This window comes from Osmerus eperlanus, chromosome 15, assembly GCF_963692335.1.
Source record: "Osmerus eperlanus chromosome 15, fOsmEpe2.1, whole genome shotgun sequence".
Lineage (NCBI taxonomy): Eukaryota > Metazoa > Chordata > Actinopteri > Osmeriformes > Osmeridae > Osmerus > Osmerus eperlanus.
The window spans coordinates 2,669,918-2,691,569 of NC_085032.1; the positions used below are offsets into that span (position 1 = coordinate 2,669,918).

At 42.0% G+C, this 21,652-nt stretch overlaps 1 protein-coding gene across 2 annotated transcripts in view; it reads left to right on the forward strand.

Annotated features, from left to right (window-relative positions):
- Positions 1–822: 822 nt before the first annotated feature.
- Positions 823–21,652, forward strand: part of LOC134034631 (activin receptor type-2B-like) — a 53,786-nt gene continuing 32,956 nt past the window's right edge. Inside the window, exon 1 of one of the 2 annotated variants that reach the window (XM_062479086.1) lies at positions 823–1,231. In XM_062479086.1, the coding sequence (XP_062335070.1) occupies positions 1,180–1,231 (52 nt within the window). In that variant the 5' untranslated portion in view covers positions 823–1,179. The remainder of the gene's footprint in view (positions 1,232–21,652) is intronic. The other variant, XM_062479087.1, reaches the window with a different exon arrangement.

Sequence of the window (21,652 nt, forward strand, 5' to 3'; positions counted from 1 at the left end):
AATGAATCCTCTACCACATCTCACAAATACAGAGACGTGTTTGTGTAGATCTGAAGAAAAAAAGAAAGAAAGAAAAAGATAGAAAAAAGGGGCGGGAGATAATGTTCATTGGTAACATTACAAGTCAAACACCGATAAGGTGAGGTTCTTTCATGTTCAGGGTTATCCGGAGGGTTTAAATGTTGCTTTTGATCCAGGGTTCTATCAGTCATTTTTGGATGTACTTTAGTTACAATTACATTTAGTCATTTGTTGAGTTGTTGCAAGGGAAAACACAGTTTACATAAAGGATCCTGTTGCATTTTGGGAATAGATTACGTTTAAGAGGTTGATGGAGAGTTTATGAAACCAAAATCAGGTATTGGACATCAGGCAGTTAGACCGGCAGACAGTCAGACAGGCAAGTAGACCTTTTTAGGGTCATTTTAGGTTAAATAATCTTCCATTGTAATATCTGCAAAAACAATAATTTTATCAGATATTTAATGGAAAAAAACATCTTTATGACGTGGCAGAATTCGAACAAAGAAATGTTTCTGTGAAAGTTTGCATTTTAGGGGTAAAGACATTTGACACTCCGTTTTAAGTACCAATTACCCGCTATCAGATAATCCATGTTCATTCCCTCTCCTCCAGGCGGCTCTTCCACGACCTAAAGTATTTTGACAGCATTTCGCCTCTCCCCTCCCCTTTCAGAGGCTCTGATTGCATTCCTGTCTTTGTATTTAAACATCCGGGCCTTCCCACCGACTGCGCTTACTGTAGCTACCCCTCTCCAGAAGCCATTTTGGACTCAGTTCAGCTGCTTGCATGAGAATCCCGGACCGTGTCCTCGGCCAGCCGCGAGCACACTGTCGTAAAGGTTACGCACGACGCTGGGAGCGAGACGTTACATGCTTGTTGATAGACGTCAGATTTATTTTACCTCGTTGGTTTTATGCGCGGGACTATATCAATCATTCTCCAATGGATTTGTTTATATGTGAAACTTATTTTTAGCACGGGCAATTGTGTAGCATTAGAGAGCTGAACACACAAAAGCAACTCTCGTGGACATCGTAGGGCCTCGGTGCTTCCCGGCTCGCGTGTGTGTTGTGCGGATCATCATTTTAAATGTTCTCAAAGGAAAAGAGACTGAAACGGAGAAAATCTGGTGTGTTTCTTTTTAAATAAAGGAATATGTTTGCTTCTTGGCTGACTTCTGCTCTTCTTCTGGGAACTTTGTGTGCAGGTGAGTGTTTATGCAATATCCCCTTCTGACTGAGTTGGAATTGTCACATAGGGCTGTTGCAGAATGTATCCAATGTGGATTCGATGTGAGATTACTGATTTTATACTATGGCTTTATACTACCGTTGGCTGTAGGATAGGAAACACCGATGTATCCGCGCGTGGCTTTCTTGCAGTGTACTGCTATTTGTTATCATTTTGTAAATGCATGGTTCGAATGGCAACCGAACATTGCAATTTAACAAATATGGTTAGCTGCACATTTGTGTTCTCCTCTGAGCTTTCGTGTCCTTTTGGGCGCCCGTTCGGTCGCTAGTAGGCAAGAGATCAATAGCCATTTCAATAGCTGACCGCCAGATAACTACATTTTAATGTATGGGACCTATCTGTAGAAATCTCCAATGCTAAGTGGTTAAATAATTTCATAAACTTTTAGACTATTTAGTTTTGTGTGCGTGCGTACGTGCGTGTGTGTGTGTACGAGCGTATCTTGCGAATCAGGATGAAATATGAATGAAGAAACGGTCATGTGGCCATACTGTGTAGGTGTAGTAGTAAGATTTGGGGCTGGAACAAATGTACAATATTTTGAATCAGGCAACTATTGTATAGTGTGTGGAATTCACGTAAAAATTGTTGATATAACATAATTATAGTCATAGTTATGTGAGTTGTTATTATAGCCTAGTTGTTCTTACATTCTTACAGTTGTTCTTTTGGAAGCTCTTTTGGTTGTAACGTCTTATCTCCGTTGTGATGAATCCACGTTATTTAATATAATTTCTGTCATTCGGAAATGGGCTTTTTCCCAGCCTGATCATGTCGAGCATGTTGTTATAACGTTATAATTACTTTACGAGCGTTAGGGCTTTAAATTAAGTTTAACTGGCAACATTGTCTTAATGAATATGTGTGTGTGTACATTCATTAAATGTAATGTATGTGGTTGTTGATTAGAGTATTAAGCTCTCAAGCGTACAGGCCTACACAGGCCGCCGTTCTATGGTAGGTGTGTGTTGTGTAGGGTGCCCAGTTTGTGTTTCCAGTTCCCCCCTTGTTTGTACAGCGTGGGGGAGGGGTGTGTGGAGAGAGGTACTGGTGCCAGCGGCTCTATTGTGTATGTTTTCGCTTTGCCCGAGTAGAACCTCATCTGTGTCAGCTGTAAATGGTCACCTGGTGGTGAGAACAGCGTTCTCTATTCGTATATCTCTTTAGATTAAGGCGATCTGCTAAATGAATGCATGTACATTCAACCCCAGATCTTTTGTGTAGCCTACAGTGTTACAATCTATGTAGCCTTCGAGTGGCTCCATTCTGTAGAGCTAAGCAAACCTTAACTGCTAGTCAGTTCTCAGTGTTGACGCATTCATTGGCATTTGACTCCAGGGCACCTAGGAATGGGGAGTGTAATGTCTGTGAAGCAGGGTAGAAACTATCACCAATCCTCACCTTCAATGTACTCTAGCTGACCTTCAAGTCACACAGCCTATACACACACACTCTCTTTTCCTCTGTAGCAGTCTAACCTCATTCCTATATAGTTATTTTACATTATAAATCCTATGTGTGCTAACCACAGCTATGACCACAACTCTGTATCCCCTCTGTCCCTGTATCACCTCTCACCACTACAGCCATGACCACCACCACAGCCACAACCACCACCACAACCATGACCACAACCCCCCACCACCCTACATCCATCATGACCACAATCATCACCATGACCTCTGCCACAACCATAACCACCACTGCCACGACCACAACCACCACCACCCTACAACCACCATGACCACCACCACAACCACGACAACAACCACAACCTTTGACCACCACTACCCCCACCATAACCACCACCACAACCATCACCATGACCACAGCCACAACCACCACCCCAGCCACAACCACCACCCCAGCCACAACCACCACCCCAGCCACGACTACTACCACAGCCACAACCACCCTCACCGTGACCACAAACATGGCTGTCTGGCATGCTATTTGACTGGTAGGCTGGCTTACTGAGCAACTGACTGGTTGTCTGACAGACTTATTTTCTGGCTTGCTTGCTGTGAAGAGAGCTGCAAGGTTCATAGCTGTGAAACTTCTTGAAAACAGTTTATGTAGTTAAACTACTCTCTCCTGAGACGCTAAGGAGCTGGTTATGAGGGCCTGAATACAGCTGCACAACTCGAGTTGCCCTCCAGCCTGAAATTTCTCTGTCTCTCTCCGTCTCTCTCCGTCTCTCTCCGTCTCTCTCCGTCTCTCTCCGTCTCTCTCCGTCTCTCTCCGTCTCTCTCCGTCTCTCTCCGTCTCTCTCTCTCCATGTACAAATTAAAAAATACATTTTTGTATGTCAAAATACAAAACGATATATATTTGCGAGTGCGAGTGCAGTTGGGCTATTAATCAGAAGGTTGTTGGTTCGATTCCCGGCCGTGCAAAATGACGTTGTGTCCTTGGGCAAAGCACTTCACCCTACTTGCCTCGGGGAGAATGTCCCTGTACTTACTGTAAGTCGCTCTGGATAAGAGCGTCTGCTAAATGACTAAATGTAAATGGTGCGACCTGTTTGAATTTCTGTACAAAACGTTTGCTAATTAGACTACTACACAGTATGTGCCTGCTGTGAACAGATACAGTGACCGGTCCAACGTTTTATCCAACGTTACATAACCAATTTAACTTCATATTTTCATTCTAAACTTGAATGTAGATTGGTTAATATTTGCCGTCAGTCACTCCATGTCACGTGACAAGGAGCTAACTAGCGCACAAAATAAACCCAGGGCTCTCAAGTCTAGTTCAACCATTTCTCATGCTCTCACGCAACACCTTGTATATCTCACGCAGATAAGTTATTTCTCACGCTGAGAAGTAAGGGATAACTTGTCCCGCTATACACAATTAATGGACGAGGCACAGGCAAACAGAGGGAGTTTTCTGCAGAGTTGAGAGCTGTCTTGAGTTATACAGAGTTAAATGGCCCCTACCAGCCAATCAGAAACATCACCAGTACCCCCCACTCACACACAAATTTGAGAGCCCTGTAAATCTATAACATAGAAATTGTAGTTGTGGTGATCCTTAATAATCGGTTTGTGCTCGTAAACTTTTGCTGGTGCTCCTAACTTTTTAAAGTTGGTAGCACCAGTGCCACCAAGTAAAAAGGTTCATTTCAAGCTCCAAGTGTGTGTTTTGCACAGGAATGTGTTTGTTTAACTTCTACTCCATTCTCATGTTGTCGCGGGACCAAGTGGTGGCACATAAAAACCACTGTGGTTAGGCCCAGGTCTTCCTTCCTTCCTTCCTTCCTTCCCTCCCTCCCTCCCTCCCTCACACACTGTGTGTGTATGGTTACAGACCCCAGTGTTCACTCCAGCATGTGTTTTGTTTCAGATCAGAAGTACAGAGAGCACATCAGTATGTAGTATGTCAGCTCTTGGTCAGGGTCTGGTAGGAGGGAAAGTAGGGGATGGAGGAGAGAGGTGGGTTAGAGAGAGGTGAGGAGGTGGATAGGTGAAGACTGAACTGCTCCAGTAGATTATAGAATAAAGGTATTACCATATAGCTGCTGACCTGGGGTGGCCTCCTCTACTCTTCTCCTCGTCAGACCAGAGAGTAAAGTCAGCCCCCTATGTGGTGAAAGAATGGAGCGAGGGGAGGGAGGGAGGAGATAGTGTTTTCACCGTGGGGATTGAGGACACTCCCTGAGGACCATGCCCCTCCCCTAGAGGCCCTGTGTCTGGAAGTGGGGGCCTGTCTGGAGGGTGTGTGTATGAATAGGGGAGTCCCTTCTGTCTGGGCCCCTGTGGAGAGCTCCCCCCTGCTCCCCATCTGTGCTTTGAGGTGTCAGGCTGAGGCTCTGGGCTCAGAGGGGGGTGGTGGGTGGGTTTCAGAACAATTCTATGTAGTTAGGGTTAGACAGCTTCCAAAGGTCACTGGTGATTACATGTATCTCTCACTCGTTCTCTCTCAGATTTTCCACCACACGATCTATCCCTCTCTCTTTTACCCCCCCAAAATGCATTTAGCAGATACTTTAAACAAGGTTTCCCGCAAAAAAATTATAATTGTTAGTTAAGGTGGTAGTGTGGGGTTTGCCATTGGGGGGGGGGGGGGGGGGGTGACTGACGGCTAATATTAACCGATCTACATTAAAGTTTAGAATGAAAAGATGAAGTTAAATTGGTTATGTAACGTTGGATAGAATGTTGGAACGGTCACTGTATCTGTTCACAGCAGGCACATACTGTGTAGTAGGTTAATTAGCAAACATTTTGTACAGAAATTAAAACAGGTCACACCATTACAATTATTTGCACTCGCACAAATGCTCTCAAATATATACACTACCGTTCAAAAGTTTGGGGTCACCCAGACAATTTCGTGTTTTCCATGAAAACTCAAACTTTTATTTATCAAATAACTTTCAAAATGAATAGAAAATATAGTCAAGACATTTACAAGGTTAATTATTATTATTAGAAATAATTATTTTTATTTGAAATATAAATTTTGTTCCTCAAACTTTGCTTTCGTCAAATAATGCTCCATTTGCAGCAATTACAACATTGCAGACCTTTGGCATTCTAATTCTAATCCTTCTAATCACCCATTAGTCTTCTAAGGCAATTAGCAAACACAATGTAAAATTCGAACACATACAGTAATAGTTTCTGGAAATGGGCCTCTATACACCTATGTAGATATTTCATTAAAAACCAGACATTTCCACCTAGAATAGTCATTTACCACATTAACAATGTATAGTGTATTTCTGATTAATTTAATGTTATCTTCATTGAAAAAAACAGTGCTTTTCTTTGAAAAATAAGGACATTTTTAAGTGACCCCAAACTTTTGAACAATATTGTATGTTTTTTTATTTTTACATACAACATTTTTTAATTTTATTTGTACATACAAAAATGGTTGCAATTTTAAGACCTGCTCACTCCTCTTGCCTCTGCGGGTACTCTAATCAGTGGGGGTGGGAGGGGTGGGGGGGTTTGTGCGATAGACTAATGCGATAGACTAATGCTTTCTGCAGAGAAGGGAGACTGGCGTTGGTCACGGTTTGGAATGAAAGGAAGAAAACAGGACAGAGTAACACGGCGGATATCGCTATTAATTTTTTTTTAGTTAAGGCGGCAGGCGTGTGCTGCTTAGGCGGACGCCTTAGCTGCAAAGCGGGAAACCCTGCTTTAATTCAAAGCAACATACATAGTGCATATAGTAAATGCAACAGATAATCTTGTACCAGAAGTGCACAGTTCTAACAGTATTACAGTGGTTAGTGCCAATAAACAGTCTGTATTTTGTATGTCTGTATTATCAGTGCAAATCTTAACTACAGTCAGTGTTTCCCCTACCATTATATTAGGGGGGCGCCCCGCCCCCCTAACAGCACCCCCCGCCTCCCCTGGAAGGTCAAGTAAAGGTTTATTTTGTATTTTTTATATATAGCGCCCGATCACAAAATAAGTCATATCAGGTTACCTTTCCTATAAAACAGGTGTATCTTTTATTAAACAAACTAAATGGCCTTATGTTATTTATCTTATTTACACGACGGCATGTCATTTATGTCTCTACATGGTCGCCATAAGACAGTATAACATAATCACCCTTTACTCTTCTCTCCCGCTTGTCTCTCTCCACCCCATCTGTGTGTATTTATTTGTATTTAACCTTTATTCAACCAAGAAAAACCCCAATTGAAATATAATCGCTTTTATTCACAGATTAATAGATTTAGAGATTAAATAATGTGTGGACCACAATTCAGTGTTTGTGTGAGAGAGTGTGAGCGAGACGGAGTCAGACAGGGTCAGTGAGGGCAGGGTATTGTGATGTTAAACTAACCAGCTGTTTGTGTCTTTTCCACAAAGACTGTCTGGTCTTGCTAGTTCTGCAGAACTTACTATATTGAAAATTGTATACCACTGAGGAACAGCAGTGAACAGGCAACTTTAACTTTTTGAGAACTGAGAGAAAGAGAGTTCAGTCAAGACAATCACGTATTAGATTTGAGAATTTATTGTTACATTACATGGACATGTAGATTTAACTTTGGCGGAGTGGATGATCTAAGGGAAGCGCTCCCTGCCTCCTCGATGCAACACATCCATACTTGACATATGAGGCAGGGAGCAATAGAGATATAATCCCCCTGTTGGAGAGAACATACAGACAGCATGGGGGAGAAGGGGATGGTGGAGGGTAGCAGCAGCACTGATCATACAACAACCGGGGTGAGTGTGTGCGTATCCGCGCGTCTTTTAAAGACGCCTTATCGGCCGTGGCCCAATGGATATGCGCTGCTAACCTGGGTGTGGTAGTGGGCGGAGGAAAGGAAGGTGGAGTAAGACGCCTTACGTCCCCGATGACTGACGCGCGCTGCCCGATTGCCCTGCCTGAACTAGCTGCGCTTATGAGGTTAAAATGGGTGGAGGGAGGTCTGAATTTGAGTCTCTTCTATACCTGACTCCCCATGCCTCACCTTCCACTAGGTCACCACTATGGCTTCCTGTTCTGCTCTCATGCACAGACAGACTTGGTTAGTTTGATTAAACTCTCAGTCCTCTCCTCCTGGAGTATTGTTGCTGGTGTCCTGCCCAGTAGCTATAAATAGTGTTGTGTTGGACGAGGGGGAAGGCATCCAGCTGGCACCCTGCCAAAACCCTGGCTGAGATACAATATAAATACAGTGTCTTTCAAAAGTATTCAGACCCCTTACCAGTGTCTGAGGTCCATTCTTCAAGGCAGATTTGCTCAAGGTTGGGTGGACAATGCTTGTGCACTGCAATTTTTAAATAGTGCCACAGATTCTCAATTAGATTGAGATCTGCACTTTGGCTATGCCATTGTACAATAAAGCTAGGCAATGATTTGTATTCATGAAAAAATAGTGATTGTTTAAATCTACCTTCACTACTAAGATAAATTAGGGTCATAAACATTTTCAAGTGTAAAACTGGTTGTTGACACGGAATACTGATTTATAGCTTTGAAATTCGATTTTCAAACCATATTTTTTAAACAACATTTTCAAAAGCTATCTCAAAAAGATCTGGATCGTGGTCGTGGGGGCCATTGTAGGTCAAAAGAAATCTCTGACCTTATAAAGTCACAAATTTCCAGGAAAACTACACATATTGAACTACCAAAAACTACCAAAAGTAGCAAAATTGTCACAAATTGTCACAGTTGTCCTATGTTGTTTCCTTCTTAATAGGCCAAATTTGCGCAATGTCTCTTCAAAGTCTGGATGCTTATGACAATCTGGTGATTCTGGGCAAAAAGTTCTAGTATTTCCTTATTGCTAAATCCGATAGAAAAGTATAATTTGATAAGGTCATCCATTTCTCAGAATCTGAATCAGCTTTATTCGCAATGTAGCCTAAGTTTACACAAACAAGGAATTTACTGTGGCAGGAAGGTGCATACGATAAACATATGCAGGCATAGTAGCCTATGGCAAGCGGTGGCATCTGTGGTCTGATGAGGTTTACCATGAAAAGTGACTTTACCCCCCAAAAAACACTTTCCGGCTTTCTTATCTCAGAGAATCAAAACTTTGTTTCCAGAAAAAGGCTGAATGGACCTGATCATCCATAGTAAGAAATCCCCGAATTGATGTGATCAATCAGGGGCTTGTTCCATAAAACAAGTTAACAGAATAAGACAGGCTTATGTCTGGGAAGTAACTGACATAAGCCTGGCTTATTCGGTAAACTGGCTTTATGGAACAGGGGTGTGTTCCATCAACGTCGCTAACTAAATCTGTGCCGACACGAAGAGCCTCACTTAGGTTAACGTCAACTTAGACTTCAAGCCTTTCTACTAACAATCAACACTAATTCAAGCTAGACCTCAATAAGGTTAGCTTGTGGGCACAAACGGAGAACAGAAGCAGCCCAGACCAGGCAATTGTCGAACAGAAGAGTTATGTTGGAAAAAGTAGGGCGTAAAACAGCAGAGCAGTGTTATTTTCAACAGCGTAACTGGCTTTTTGAGTTTTGGGGAGTTGCCCCCAAAAAGGGCAATACTGCCAGATTTAACAGAGCAAGGGAGACGATTTGGCAAGACATTGCTGACCGTTTAAATGCGTACATTGTAGGCCTACCTAGGCTACTTATTAACGTAAGTAATGCATTTACTGATAATTTGCATCATTTGATGAAACCGTTGTGACAGTAATCACTGGCCTATATTCTCAACAGGAGGTTGAGATTAATAGCCAAAAAAAGAACATGGCAGCAAGTGAAACTTACATTTGGATGTAGGCTTATGTTTTCAAAACACTGCAGAAGGTCATGGACTTGATGTAACAGGGCTCCAGACTAACTTTTTCCCTTGGTTGCACTGGTGCGCCTAACTTTTTTATTTAGGTGCACAAGCACAAAATTTAGGTGCACCCAAATTTTTCCTTGCGTCACCACAATTTCAAGGTCACCTTTTTATCACGCTCCATATACATTCATATATATTATGTAAATGACCTTAAACAAGAATAAGGTGTAGGTAAATATTGGTTTTATTTGACGCACAATTAAACTGTATATAAAAATATTTTAAGTGCTTCACTGAGCTGCCAAACTAAAACATTGCAAGCAAAATAAAACATTTTAAAATAGAAAGTGCTACTGTTTAAAAGTGCTTCCCTGAACTGAGACCTAACATTTCATGGCTCAAAGTCTTATAGCGGGTCCCCCCTTGCTGTCGCATGCCCTTCAGATGGCCAACACCTGTAATTTGGCTTTCTTGCCTTTTGGCCTTGGCTAAACCAGCTTGCCACACTCTCCCTAGCATCAACATCCTAGCTCCATGGGTTAGCTCCATGCCCCAGCTCCGTAACTCAGGGGTGGGCAATTAATTTTGACAAGGTGCCACATGAGAAACCTGAAATGTGTTGGAGGGCCGCATCAACGATAACTTGAACTTAATTCTGCTCACTATTCATTTTCCCCCATTGTAAAAAGCAGTAAAGTATATATTTTGATTAGCTGCTACTGGTTATCAGAAGAATAATGATATTCTGTAAATATTTATATACATATTTAACATGTTGGTCAACTAGGAAAAGACTATCGAAGTAACAGTAAAAACTAAAATAATCATTACACCAATGTTTCATTTTATTTGTAACTAGTTAATCTTCACCAACACTGAAAAGTTGTTTTGCAGTATGTTAAAGATATGCAATTGATCAACTTTATACAAAAAGCAATACTTTTTTGCAGTTCATTTTGTTATGTGAGAGGAATCCAGTGGGCTTGAACAAGTGCATCGAAATCTGGCTGAATGTCTGAGGTGGATATGCGAAGGACAGCTGACAGGTGATGATCCGAGTGTGCAATTTAACTAGCAAACCATCAGCCCGCGCCCACTGAATCAGTCAAGTTCTTATTATGTCCGCGTTAGTTTTTTTCTTGAGTCCCTCAAGAAAAAAACTCTTTAATTCTTTAATCCTTCAGCACAGCGACCTGTTCTCCAAAACTAAGAACACAGCTTTGACTTTGACCTCAGTAAACAGATACTTAGAAGTCCATGTCTTGTTAAAAACTACATTCTGTATCAACCTTTCATTTTTCATTTTCGAGGGCTAACCACCTAACTCTCCTGTCGGTGAGGTTGCGCAAGCGCACATATGTAAATTGCCTGATCACTAGTGTTTCAGGACTACATACAACCGCTCAACACATTTATTTATTTTTAGATTTACCTCACGCGGGCCGGATTGGAACAGCCTGTGGGCCGGTTGTGGCCCTGCGGGCCGTACAATGCCCAGGTCTGCCATAACTGATTCTCTGGTCGTAATTTCAATCACACAGCACGGAGCAGTGTAGGCCTACAGGAATATCTGGACCACAGACAATCAGAGGCAAAGACCCGCACCATCTCTGTCTCTGATTAGTTTAGACCACGATATGATCCAACCATGAGTGCGAGTTCCGTCAAAGAAGAAACAAACGCTTCGTTCCTGGAGAGGCAGCGGATGTGAGGAGGTTAGGTGCACCGGTGCGACCTAGTAAAAATTTTAGTCGCACCCGTACAAATTTTGGTCGCACTCTGTGTAGGCTGATAACGTTTTTGTCTTCACATCTTTAAAGGGGTCATTGATTGCAAAACCGATTTTACCTTGTCATAGTTGACAGTTCGGTGGGTAAAATGGACATACAGTGAACCTCAAAGTCCATTGACAACTCTTTCCTATCTAAATCTCACAACTTGAAACTGCAGCTGTAAAACGATCGGTTTCGAAAAAGATGAATTTGTGACGTCACAAATGTAGCATCACCTTTGTCACGCCCCAACATTTCAGGCATGCAAACTCCTCACCTTTAGGTGAGACTCACCTTTTTGAAACAAAAATGGGTCACCTACGTGATTTGTGCAGATCCGATGAGCAACTGGTTACAACTGGCTCTGGAACCAATCGTCACTAATGCCTAAAGGCCGATAAATGCTTCTGCGTTTTTTGAAAAACGGACACATGGGAACGCCCTCGTCTCCGTGGAACGCCCTCTACGAGCTCTCCGTCAGCCCTCGGAGAGCCCCGGAGAGCTCGACGTGCACCTCCTGAATTTTCTAACTATCCGTCGTAATTTCGGAGAGCGACGGAGAGCTATGGAGACCCCCTTGGCTGTGATTGGTCAGTATTAAGAACCGCTTGCATCAGGGGCGGGGTTGCCGTGATAAACAGGACGAACAGAATCCTTTGACCGCCATTGCTGTAAGTTTTTAGAATTCATATTTCAGCTAAACAGTACATGTAAATCAGCATCTGAATTAAAATGTGACGAGAAATGGGCAGTGTAGTTGCTGAAAATGTGCGTATTTTATTGATGAAACGGCTAATTTGCAAATTTGCTCCGACTTCTCGATAACCTAGGTAAATAAACACTCGACGACGACTTACAAAAAACCGTTGCACCACCTACTCTTCTGGCGGTGAATTGTTTTCAGCACCCACAGCCTACGGAGAACCATAAACGAAGTCTATCAGTCCGTATCCGTGCGTATCCGTGCGCCCGCCCATCCGTAAACGGAGACGCAGAAGCATATTTCGGCCTTTAACCTCACAGCCAATCAGGGGCAGAGTGGGGAGAGGTTTTCTACATTGATCTAGCCTCTTAATTTTGCTCTCAAAGTGCACTAGATTGATGCGTTTAACTTAAAAATTTAAGACATTTTGCTAGCTAGTCCCCAGACATCCCTAGAGGGTCAGGGGTTCGCCGTAGCGTTCTCACCTTTTCTACCCCTGACCTGTTTGCATGCCTGACATTTACATACAGACCAGCCCTCTGGTGTTCTGGCCCAGGATCTCAGACACTAGTTTAGCTGTGTGCTGCTCTGTATACTTCCACAGGAATTACAAAGGAGAAAGTTTGGAAGTTTTTAAAGGATATTGAAAATGGACCATCGTAAATGCAGTGTTCCAGGCTGTACAGGGAATGCTGATACTTTTCAGAGTCTTCCTAAGGAACCAAACACTTGACGGGCTGTGATGTTTGTCAATGAGAAGATCCCTGTACAACTAACGTTATCATTTCAAATAATATCTAGTCAATCTGTTGAAAACAGTGTTGTGTAAACACAATATATTTATATGTACGTTTTTATTTAAAGTCTCGACCTTTGATGTTTCAGTGAGTGCTGTTGGCCGTGCTGCGTCTTTGCTCCGCAGCTTCACTCGTTGTAAACCAACCAATCAGCGCACAGCTCATCTATATATTCTTGAGCATACCATAAAAGGAGAAAACCTCTTGTTTTTTCCCAGGGATATTTCAGGATGCATCAGGGCTCATAGAACAGGGGCCCGTTCTCCGTACGTCACTAACTCAGTTAGCTGGATTCGATTGTTGACGATTTGTCATTATCTTGGATTGTTCTGGGGGGGTATTCGTCGTAGCTCGCTAAGCGGTTTAGCAAGCTAATTTTCAGGCTAAGATAAAAAACGCCCCTCTTTTTGGTTCGTGGAAGCAACTTTCGATAAATCACCATAGTAACATATCAATTAGCAGTAACCTGCTCCAGAGCAGGCTAACGTAAGTGTAGCTGGATAAGCTTGCCACACCCCCAGAAAATAACATGGCAGCTCCCTTTTTGAGAGACCCAGTTGACCAAGGAGCTATAATTTAGTTCGATTAGCTTTCCATACCAATAGAGTTCTTCGCGATTGCCAAGATCCTTTATTTCACACGGATGAGTTCTTGTTTGAGCGATATCGATTCAGCCGACATGGACTCATTTATTTGCAAGATCTTCTCGGGCCGTACATTGCAAATATCACACGCCGCAGCAAGCTTTATGCTTTATTATGAGCTTATGCTGCTGTATGTGAATATGTAACGCTATATTTTACGAAATGTCTTGTCTTATCTGTTGTGCCTGTGCTTTTTATATGTTTCACTGTGGGAGAGTGGGAAACGTCATATCGATTCCTTTTTATGTCTTGACATGTGAAGAAATTGACAATAAAGCTACTTGAAACTTTAACTGTGCTTCAGACTGCATAGCCTTGAGGTTTTTTGCGTCAGGTAGGCTATAGGCTACATTTTTATACAGTATAGGCGATGCAGAAAACATTGGCAAAGCCGCAGCATGCTTTGCTGTAAGAAAAGTGTACTTGGCGCTTAACCAGCTGATGAATCAATTCATCATATTCCCTGGCCATGTCCCAGTCAACGACATCAAAGAGGGATTTACACATATGCCTACATGCATATACACATATATAGTACATGATATAAGCGCAGTAGCCTACATATATCCTCATAATTGTCTATGAATTCGTATCAATTAGATACTCTTTGGCCTTGTTTTTATTTAGCCTACTTATTCTGAAAGAGTTGAGATCATTATTTTCGCTAGCAAGATCTCATTCGATTATTAATTTCCTATACCATGCCTATACCAGCAGGCACAATTAAAGAAATGTGATCTGATTGATTGGGGTAATGAGGCACTTAAGATGAGCCTATACATTTCCCCAAAACTTTCGCATTTAGCTTATCGGCAATTTTTTCCCAAGCTGCTTGTTTTGCTCTGGCAGCCGTGGCGGTGTTTGACTTAGCCATGATAATATGCTTATTGTCTAGAGACTCATTATAATAGTTTGCTCGGATGGCGAGAATAGCCTATCACCGCTCTCTCTTTCGTCTTTTCCGCCATCATACAGTTAGAAAATCACGGTTTTGGTGACCTTTCCTGCCTTTTGAAGTAGGACGTGCACGTGCAATTTCCCTGATAAGTTTAGCCTGATTGAAATTAACCACATGATTTGGATGCGGATCAGCCGTTGACGAACCGATATTTGCTGTTCTCACTCATCTCGCTAATGTTAACGGGCTAAAGGGACAATTGATTAACTTAGCTTCAACCCTTACGGTGCGTTTACACTGCAGCGACGCGATGCGAGCGACAACATGTTTTCCATTCATTTTCAATGGAGCCAGTCGAATCGCTTGCGTGGTGCATTGTGGGTAGCGGTGCGACGCGATCGAGTTGAGATTTTCTCAACTTTATGCAAATGAGGAGCGATTTTCGATAGCGATGGCCAATGGCAGTGTTTTCTTTTCTCGTAACGTAGCAACCATGGTAAACATTTCTAGCTTTCAGTTTTTAAGATGGAGGAGAAACTAATCGCCTGTGTGGCTGCATATCCAATCCTGTACCATACGTCTCTGTATTTGTACAAAGACATTAATAAAAAGAATGAGGCCAGGCGCAGGTTTGCCGACGTTGTCGGTGCTCCTGGTGTTTTTTTTGTACTTTGTACTCTCGAACAAAGTTACGTTCCAGGGAGTTCCAGCCGGGCTACTACTATAAGCCCGGCTGGAACTCCCTGGTCGTATCGACAGATTAGCAGAGACTTTGAGTATTATAATAAAACGTTTTTACACATGTCAACGTGTATGTCTATTAAACAGTTTTGTATTTTGTATACAAGTTGTATTTTGATCGATGTTGCGAGTACGTAAACCCAAGTCTGCACACTTGGCCATGACAACTACAACAGTGACTTTAGAGAACTACAATTCTACATTAATCTGTTTGATACGCCCCCGCGCGTGGTGAACTGTGGGAAGGCGAGCGATGGCAAGCGATTCGCGTCGCTGCAGTGTAAACACACTGTTACAACGAACGGGGCCCGGTTCTTCGAAGCTCATCCTGGACTTGCTATCATAGCAACAGGTCCGTAAGCTTAAACCTGCTCGGGAGCAGGTTTATTTTATGTAAACACGATTAGATTGAGGCTTTACAAGCAGAGGTGATACAGGAAGTCTGTCACAGACATGTCTTGTCCGTTTTTACTACAGGAACCTGTTGCAGAAGGTGCAAGAATAATTAGCAGAATTTAACATGAAACCAAATTAATTGCTCATTGCGTGAGGCTCCTTAAGCACAGCGCGATAGGCTAGCCTATACTTTTTATCGTTTTTTTGTGAGGGTGTCATTTACATATTACATTTGTTGAAACCACATCATATGACATTAAAGATGATAAATGAAAATATTAAAGTATGAAAAAAAACAAAACATAGGCCTATAGCTTACTGTAATAAGCGATAAAACACGTCACTCCTCTACATTTAATTTGGTCTGCTACTTTTTGCCAGCCCTCTTTCTTGGATTTTGCAGACTTTGAGGTGTTCCCTGGCGTTCTGATAAAATCTTAAAATTCGGAGTAACCTTCGAGCAAGCTGTTGCTCTGTTGGCTCTGTTGCGGAAAAAACAGGGCGCTCATTTTGGCCACGGTGAGCAGCCATAGACTTATGTGAGCAGCCAATAGCAGCGTTGCTGATCAAAGTTTCTACTATCGATACATACCCCCTTTTAGACCAACGTATAACTCAATCCAGCTATACTAATCATAAACAACAATTGTGTTCGAAGAACCGAATTAGCCAGATCATGATATGCAAGATGATGTCATCTTGGATGTGTCATTTGATCTCGGATGTAATAAGTACGGAGAACGGGCCCCTGCACCCGTGCCATTTTCAGCCCAACAAATATTACATAACCTATTCGGAGACCTGTGTGAAATACCATCAAAAAAACAGACAAATTTATAAATTACTTCAAAATACCTTTGGCACACAGATCTCTGAACGGAGGCTAAATGCTGAGCTTTAAAAGGAGTCATTGACTGCTAAACCGGGTTTACCTTGTCATAGTTGAATAGAAAGTTCTGTGTGTAAAATGGACATACAGTGAACCTCAAGTCCCATTGTCACCTCTCTCCTATAAAAATCTCACAATTAAAAAATGTAGCTGTAAAACCGTCGGTTTAAAAAAATCCACCCTATTTGGCACTGGTCTGTACCTTTGTCATGCCCCAAAATTGAGTTCTCAGACACTAGTTTAGCTGCACGCTGCTCTGTGTACTTCCACGGGAATTACAAAGAAAGTTTGGAAGTTTAAAAGAAGGAATTGCCAATTGTCCACTGTTTAAACACAATGGACAATTTAAAGAAGGATTTGCTAAGCCGCTGTTGCTGAAAAGAGGTGCTGCTCCGACCATATGCGCATCACAAACGCAAGCTGTAAGTATGATTTTGTTGCTAACAGTTATTAGCAATGCTAACGTCTCCTGTATCTAGCATAGTTAGAATAGGTAGAATGCTCAATACGTTTCAAATACACATCAACATACCTTATTTAGCAAATGACTCTAGCTAGACTAGCTGTTAGTCGGCAAGGGAAGCTTATGAAAAAGTAGCAATGTAGCCTATTGCCAACGCCTGTCTAGATTACTCTGTCTATTGAAAGCATAGACATAATAATGTTACATACCCCTGTACATTTAGGCTATGTGCATAGCATCTCATTTTCTCCTTGGGAAAGGGCACCATTTGGGACACTGTCGTGTAGGGGCAGCATAAAGGGCACTTCATAACAGCACCCTTTTCCATTGGAAGGAAGGGCACGGGAACAGTCAAGTTTAGACCACTGTAAGGCACCTTTATAGGGCACTGCATCATGTTTTCTCTCACTCATTAAGACATGTTATACATTTAATTTTTCTACACACTTTAATTTATTGCATGAAGAGGCATCCTGGGCACTCAAGGATATTTACCAATGTGACTGGCAGACAATAGGGCACTTGGTGTAATTTTTTGCCACTCTAGAGGGCATTTTAGCAATGCTTTTTCAACCATGACGGCACCAGGCAGGTTACTTCTGTCTCTGAAGACTGGCTGGTGGGGTAAACGCTCATTTTATAATCTGAGCACCTTCATCCTTATCTAGTTTAGGCCTTATCTTATGTCAATTAACCTCTTTTGAAAACAGTTAAAGTGACATTATTTCTTAACTTGTTTATTTAAATTAACACATTTTTTAGAGATAAAGTAACCACGTAAATTCATTCATGTTTGGTCATATTGTGAGAAAAAAAGTCAGCATTTATGTTTCCGAACACAGACAGAACAAACGTGCTGCGACATAAGTGCTCTCAGTAGGCATGTAACCATTCACTCAACTCACGACACGATTCACAATACTGGTTTCACTATACGATTTTCTCTCAATTATTTTTTACAAAATGAGATGTAAGACAAATTATAAACGAAAGTGTCCTTTTATTATTTCTAACTCAGACTAAATGCTGCAAATCTCTGTGAATTTTCTATGTCAATTATTTTTTTTTAATCTCGCACTTGTTGCTGCAAATCCACCGGTCAGTGCGGTTTGACCTGTTAATAGCTATTACGTGCAGGTGGAGGTGACTGGTGCTTATAACTGTGGTGACGGTTTATATGCTGCATCATGTTTGTTGTACTATTAGAGTATATTATCTTTTTTCTTTCAGTATCTGCAAACAGTTTTTGTTTTGTCTGTTACCACCTCACCACATCGGTTTTCATTTTCAGTCTTTGGAAAGCCAAAATGCCGCCCCATCTCTGATTTGAATGAGATTTTGGCATCCTCAACATCAGCATTAGCACTTGCCGCCGCCATGTTTCCGACTGTTTAACACAATTTAACTATCAAAGCTGTAATGCAAGGTCAAAGTATACAGCTTCAGCACCCCTGTTGTTTAAAACGTGTATCGCGATTCGTGTAACATCTCAACCGACTTGAACTGTCACAAATTATTTAACTGTGAAGACCATGTATTTAACCAAACCGTTTAACCCTTGTGTTATCTTCGGGTCATTCTGACCCATCAGTCATTGTGACCCACAGTCGTATTGCGACAAATTTACCTCATACAAAAACAAAGTGAAGCATTTTCTTTTAACCGTTGGGCTGTCTCAGACCCCCCACATTGCAAAGGTTAAAATAAAAATAAAAACATTTGTTTTTGTATTGGGTAAAATTGGGTAAACACAATGATGGTTCGTTATGAACCTTTATGGTTTCTGGGTTATGTGACCCGAAGGTAGCACAAGGGTTAAGTACCAGATGCGGGAAAATCCGAACAGTGATTTTTACTGTGTACCTCAGTGTGAAATGTCCGGATGACCTGATGGAGACCCATGCAAAATCACTCAAAACACTGGTTTGATTCCAGGCTCTGGCAAGAGTATTTAGCTCTAAACTGGTCAATATACACATTTGGCTAAGGACAGTGATTCTGACTGTCAGAGATCTTTAAATAGCCTGACTGAGTGGGCAAAACTAGCCTGGCTAACGGAGGTCGTTTTCTCAGGCAAATTACGAATGAAACAGGCTCGCTTTGAGAAATCAGACACACTGGCTATCCTCAGCAGGCTCGTATCTACAAAAAGCACGACACCAAAAACGTCAGGGAGGACGTTTTTGGTGTCGTAGAATGGAGTGATATACAACATTGTGAACACACTGCCAATGAGTGACCCGAGTCTCTGACTCTGAGGCTAACGTCAAAACAATGTATCCTAGTACCGGGGAACGCAGTCTCACTCAGATTGCAAGTTATCCTCAACCTTTTCGGTGTAAAATTGACCGACATGTAAAATTATTTACATTGTGACGTGACGCGAACGAGACGTGGCTGCCGCCTACAGTAAGACTATGCAGTCTACCGGGCCAGCCGTTCTCACTCAAATAAGACAGGGCTCTCAAGTTTTGAAGACAGGCAAGAGTGACATTCTCCCCCCCCCCCCTCCAGAGGGGGTCAAAGGGGGGGCGGGTTGGACGGGTCACGGGAATGGGGGTGTTTCATTAATAATATTATTATTATAGTGTTTTTGTTGTTGTTATTAATAATTGCTCTGACTTGCAGAAGAAAATATTTGACACATGGTACTGACAATTCAACCAAATACAAAGTACAAAATATTTATTCAATTTCCACATGTGTGAGAGAGAGAGAAAGAGAGAGATTATGACTGGTGTTGTTTATTCTAAGTGTTTGTTGCCTTTTTGGACTCCTTTATCATATGGCTCCCATTTGAAACAGTTTGGCTCAAGCCCAGCCATTTTCAGGGTCACGATGACAATGTCCCGTCCAGAGACAAGCTGTTTCATGTTGAGGTTTTGTTCCAAACAACCATCGAAAATAGAATTTAGAATGTGGAAGCACTAAAACCAAGGCTGCGATCTTTGATAGCCTCCCAAATTGCTTCAAGCCAGTCACCTTTGAAAAAGGGAACCAGGGGCTGTCAGGGCGAGAGTTACTGTCACAGCGAGAGGTGGGGTAGGACCCAAATGCAGGAGAGTCGGCAAACATAGCGTCAACACAACAGGTTTATTACTCAAAACAGGAACAGACAGGTTACTCACACCGACAGGGGTAATGACAAGACAAAGACTGGACACAAAACAGAAACCTAAATACACAGAACCAAACAAGACACAGGTGGACACAATGAAACTAACGAGACTGAATGAGACACAGGTGAAGACAATAGGGCAGGGAAAAAACGGGGCCTGTGACCGGGGCCTCTATTACTCAAATGTTCTTTCATTTCATCGTAATTAATAATGAGCAAGTCATGTTGTGTGGGCCTGCCCTTTCCGCTACCTTCTCTGGGCCGGCATCCTCTAACCTAGCCTTTTTAGGGGGCTTTACTCTTATGGCGAATGAGAGGATGCTTAATTGCTTTTTACCTGACATCTTTGAAAGACAGGTGCAATGATTAATGCATCCATGGCCAGGATATAATTATAAAATATGACATGATTTTAAAAGTGACCTATAACATCGACTATGCAATACAGTTACATTTATTTAGTACTAATACAATTATTACGCCTATTTGGAGAGAGATGTTTATAATGTGACAATATGTCAGTCATTGTGTGATAATGAAAATATGACTAGGCCTAGACTACTTGTTCTGAGAAGGTGTTGTCAGTGAACAGGCTGTAAAACTGTTGCTTAACCCTTGTGTTCTCCTCGGGTCGTTCTGACCCATCAGTCATTGTGACCCACCGTCGTATTGCGACAACTTTACCGCATACAAAAACAAAGTGAAGCATTTTCTTTTAACCGTTGGGCTGTCTCAGACCCCCCACATTGCGAAGGTTAAAAGAAAAGTATTTTTATTTGTTTTTGTATTGGGTAAAATTGGGTAAACACAATGATGGTTCGTTATGAACCTTTGGGTCATGTGACCCGAAGGCAGCACGAGGGTTAAGTTACAGACACTCATGAAAAACTGATGCTAATTATCTGGGAAACATTTTCTAACAGCAGTCAAGTTGTCATTGTTTGTGTCAAACAAGTTGTGAATTTGTTGTAACATTAAAACAGGAGATCATGACTAACTCTGTGCTCAAAGTGCTCAAACTCCAGTGGTTTCCTCTGTGGGTGAACAAAACTTTCGGAAGATGTTGTAGCAGAATCACATGAACAATTCCAGGATATGCTTTTTTTCATTGGTTGTTGCGTTAAATCTTACCCAGATACAATAGTGCTATTTTCTGATTGGCTATTGTGTAGCCCCTTTCTTTTTTTGATTGGCTCATAAGTGGCAGGCTCGACTAAGAACTCCAGGGGGGACGCGCTTGATTCCTGCCGGTTCCATAGTGAGAGCGGATCGGCCAGAGAAATTTTGGTTGGGCGCTGCAGCATATTAAATATATAAATAGTTTTACATACACAAATACAATGTGTGGCGGGGGTGCGTGACAAAAGACCGAAATGAGTGACTGTCAAATCAAAATTCAGAGTCGACAGATCAATGGGGAATCGCTTTTTCTTTTAAAAGCTGCCATCGTCGACCTTTTTGGCGCAGAATTCACCGAGATATAAAATTGGAAACTGGAAGCATCTTGTGTAAAACAGCACCATGTCAGCATAGAGCGTACAGATCCGGAAGTGATGATGCCTGTTTTACCGAATACTAGGGGTGGAACGGTACATGTATTCGTATTGAACCGTACGGTACGAGCGTCACGGTTCGGTGCATGAAATTACACGGAGAATACACGGTATAAAAATAAAACTTGCGTGCAAATTAATTAGTGTAAT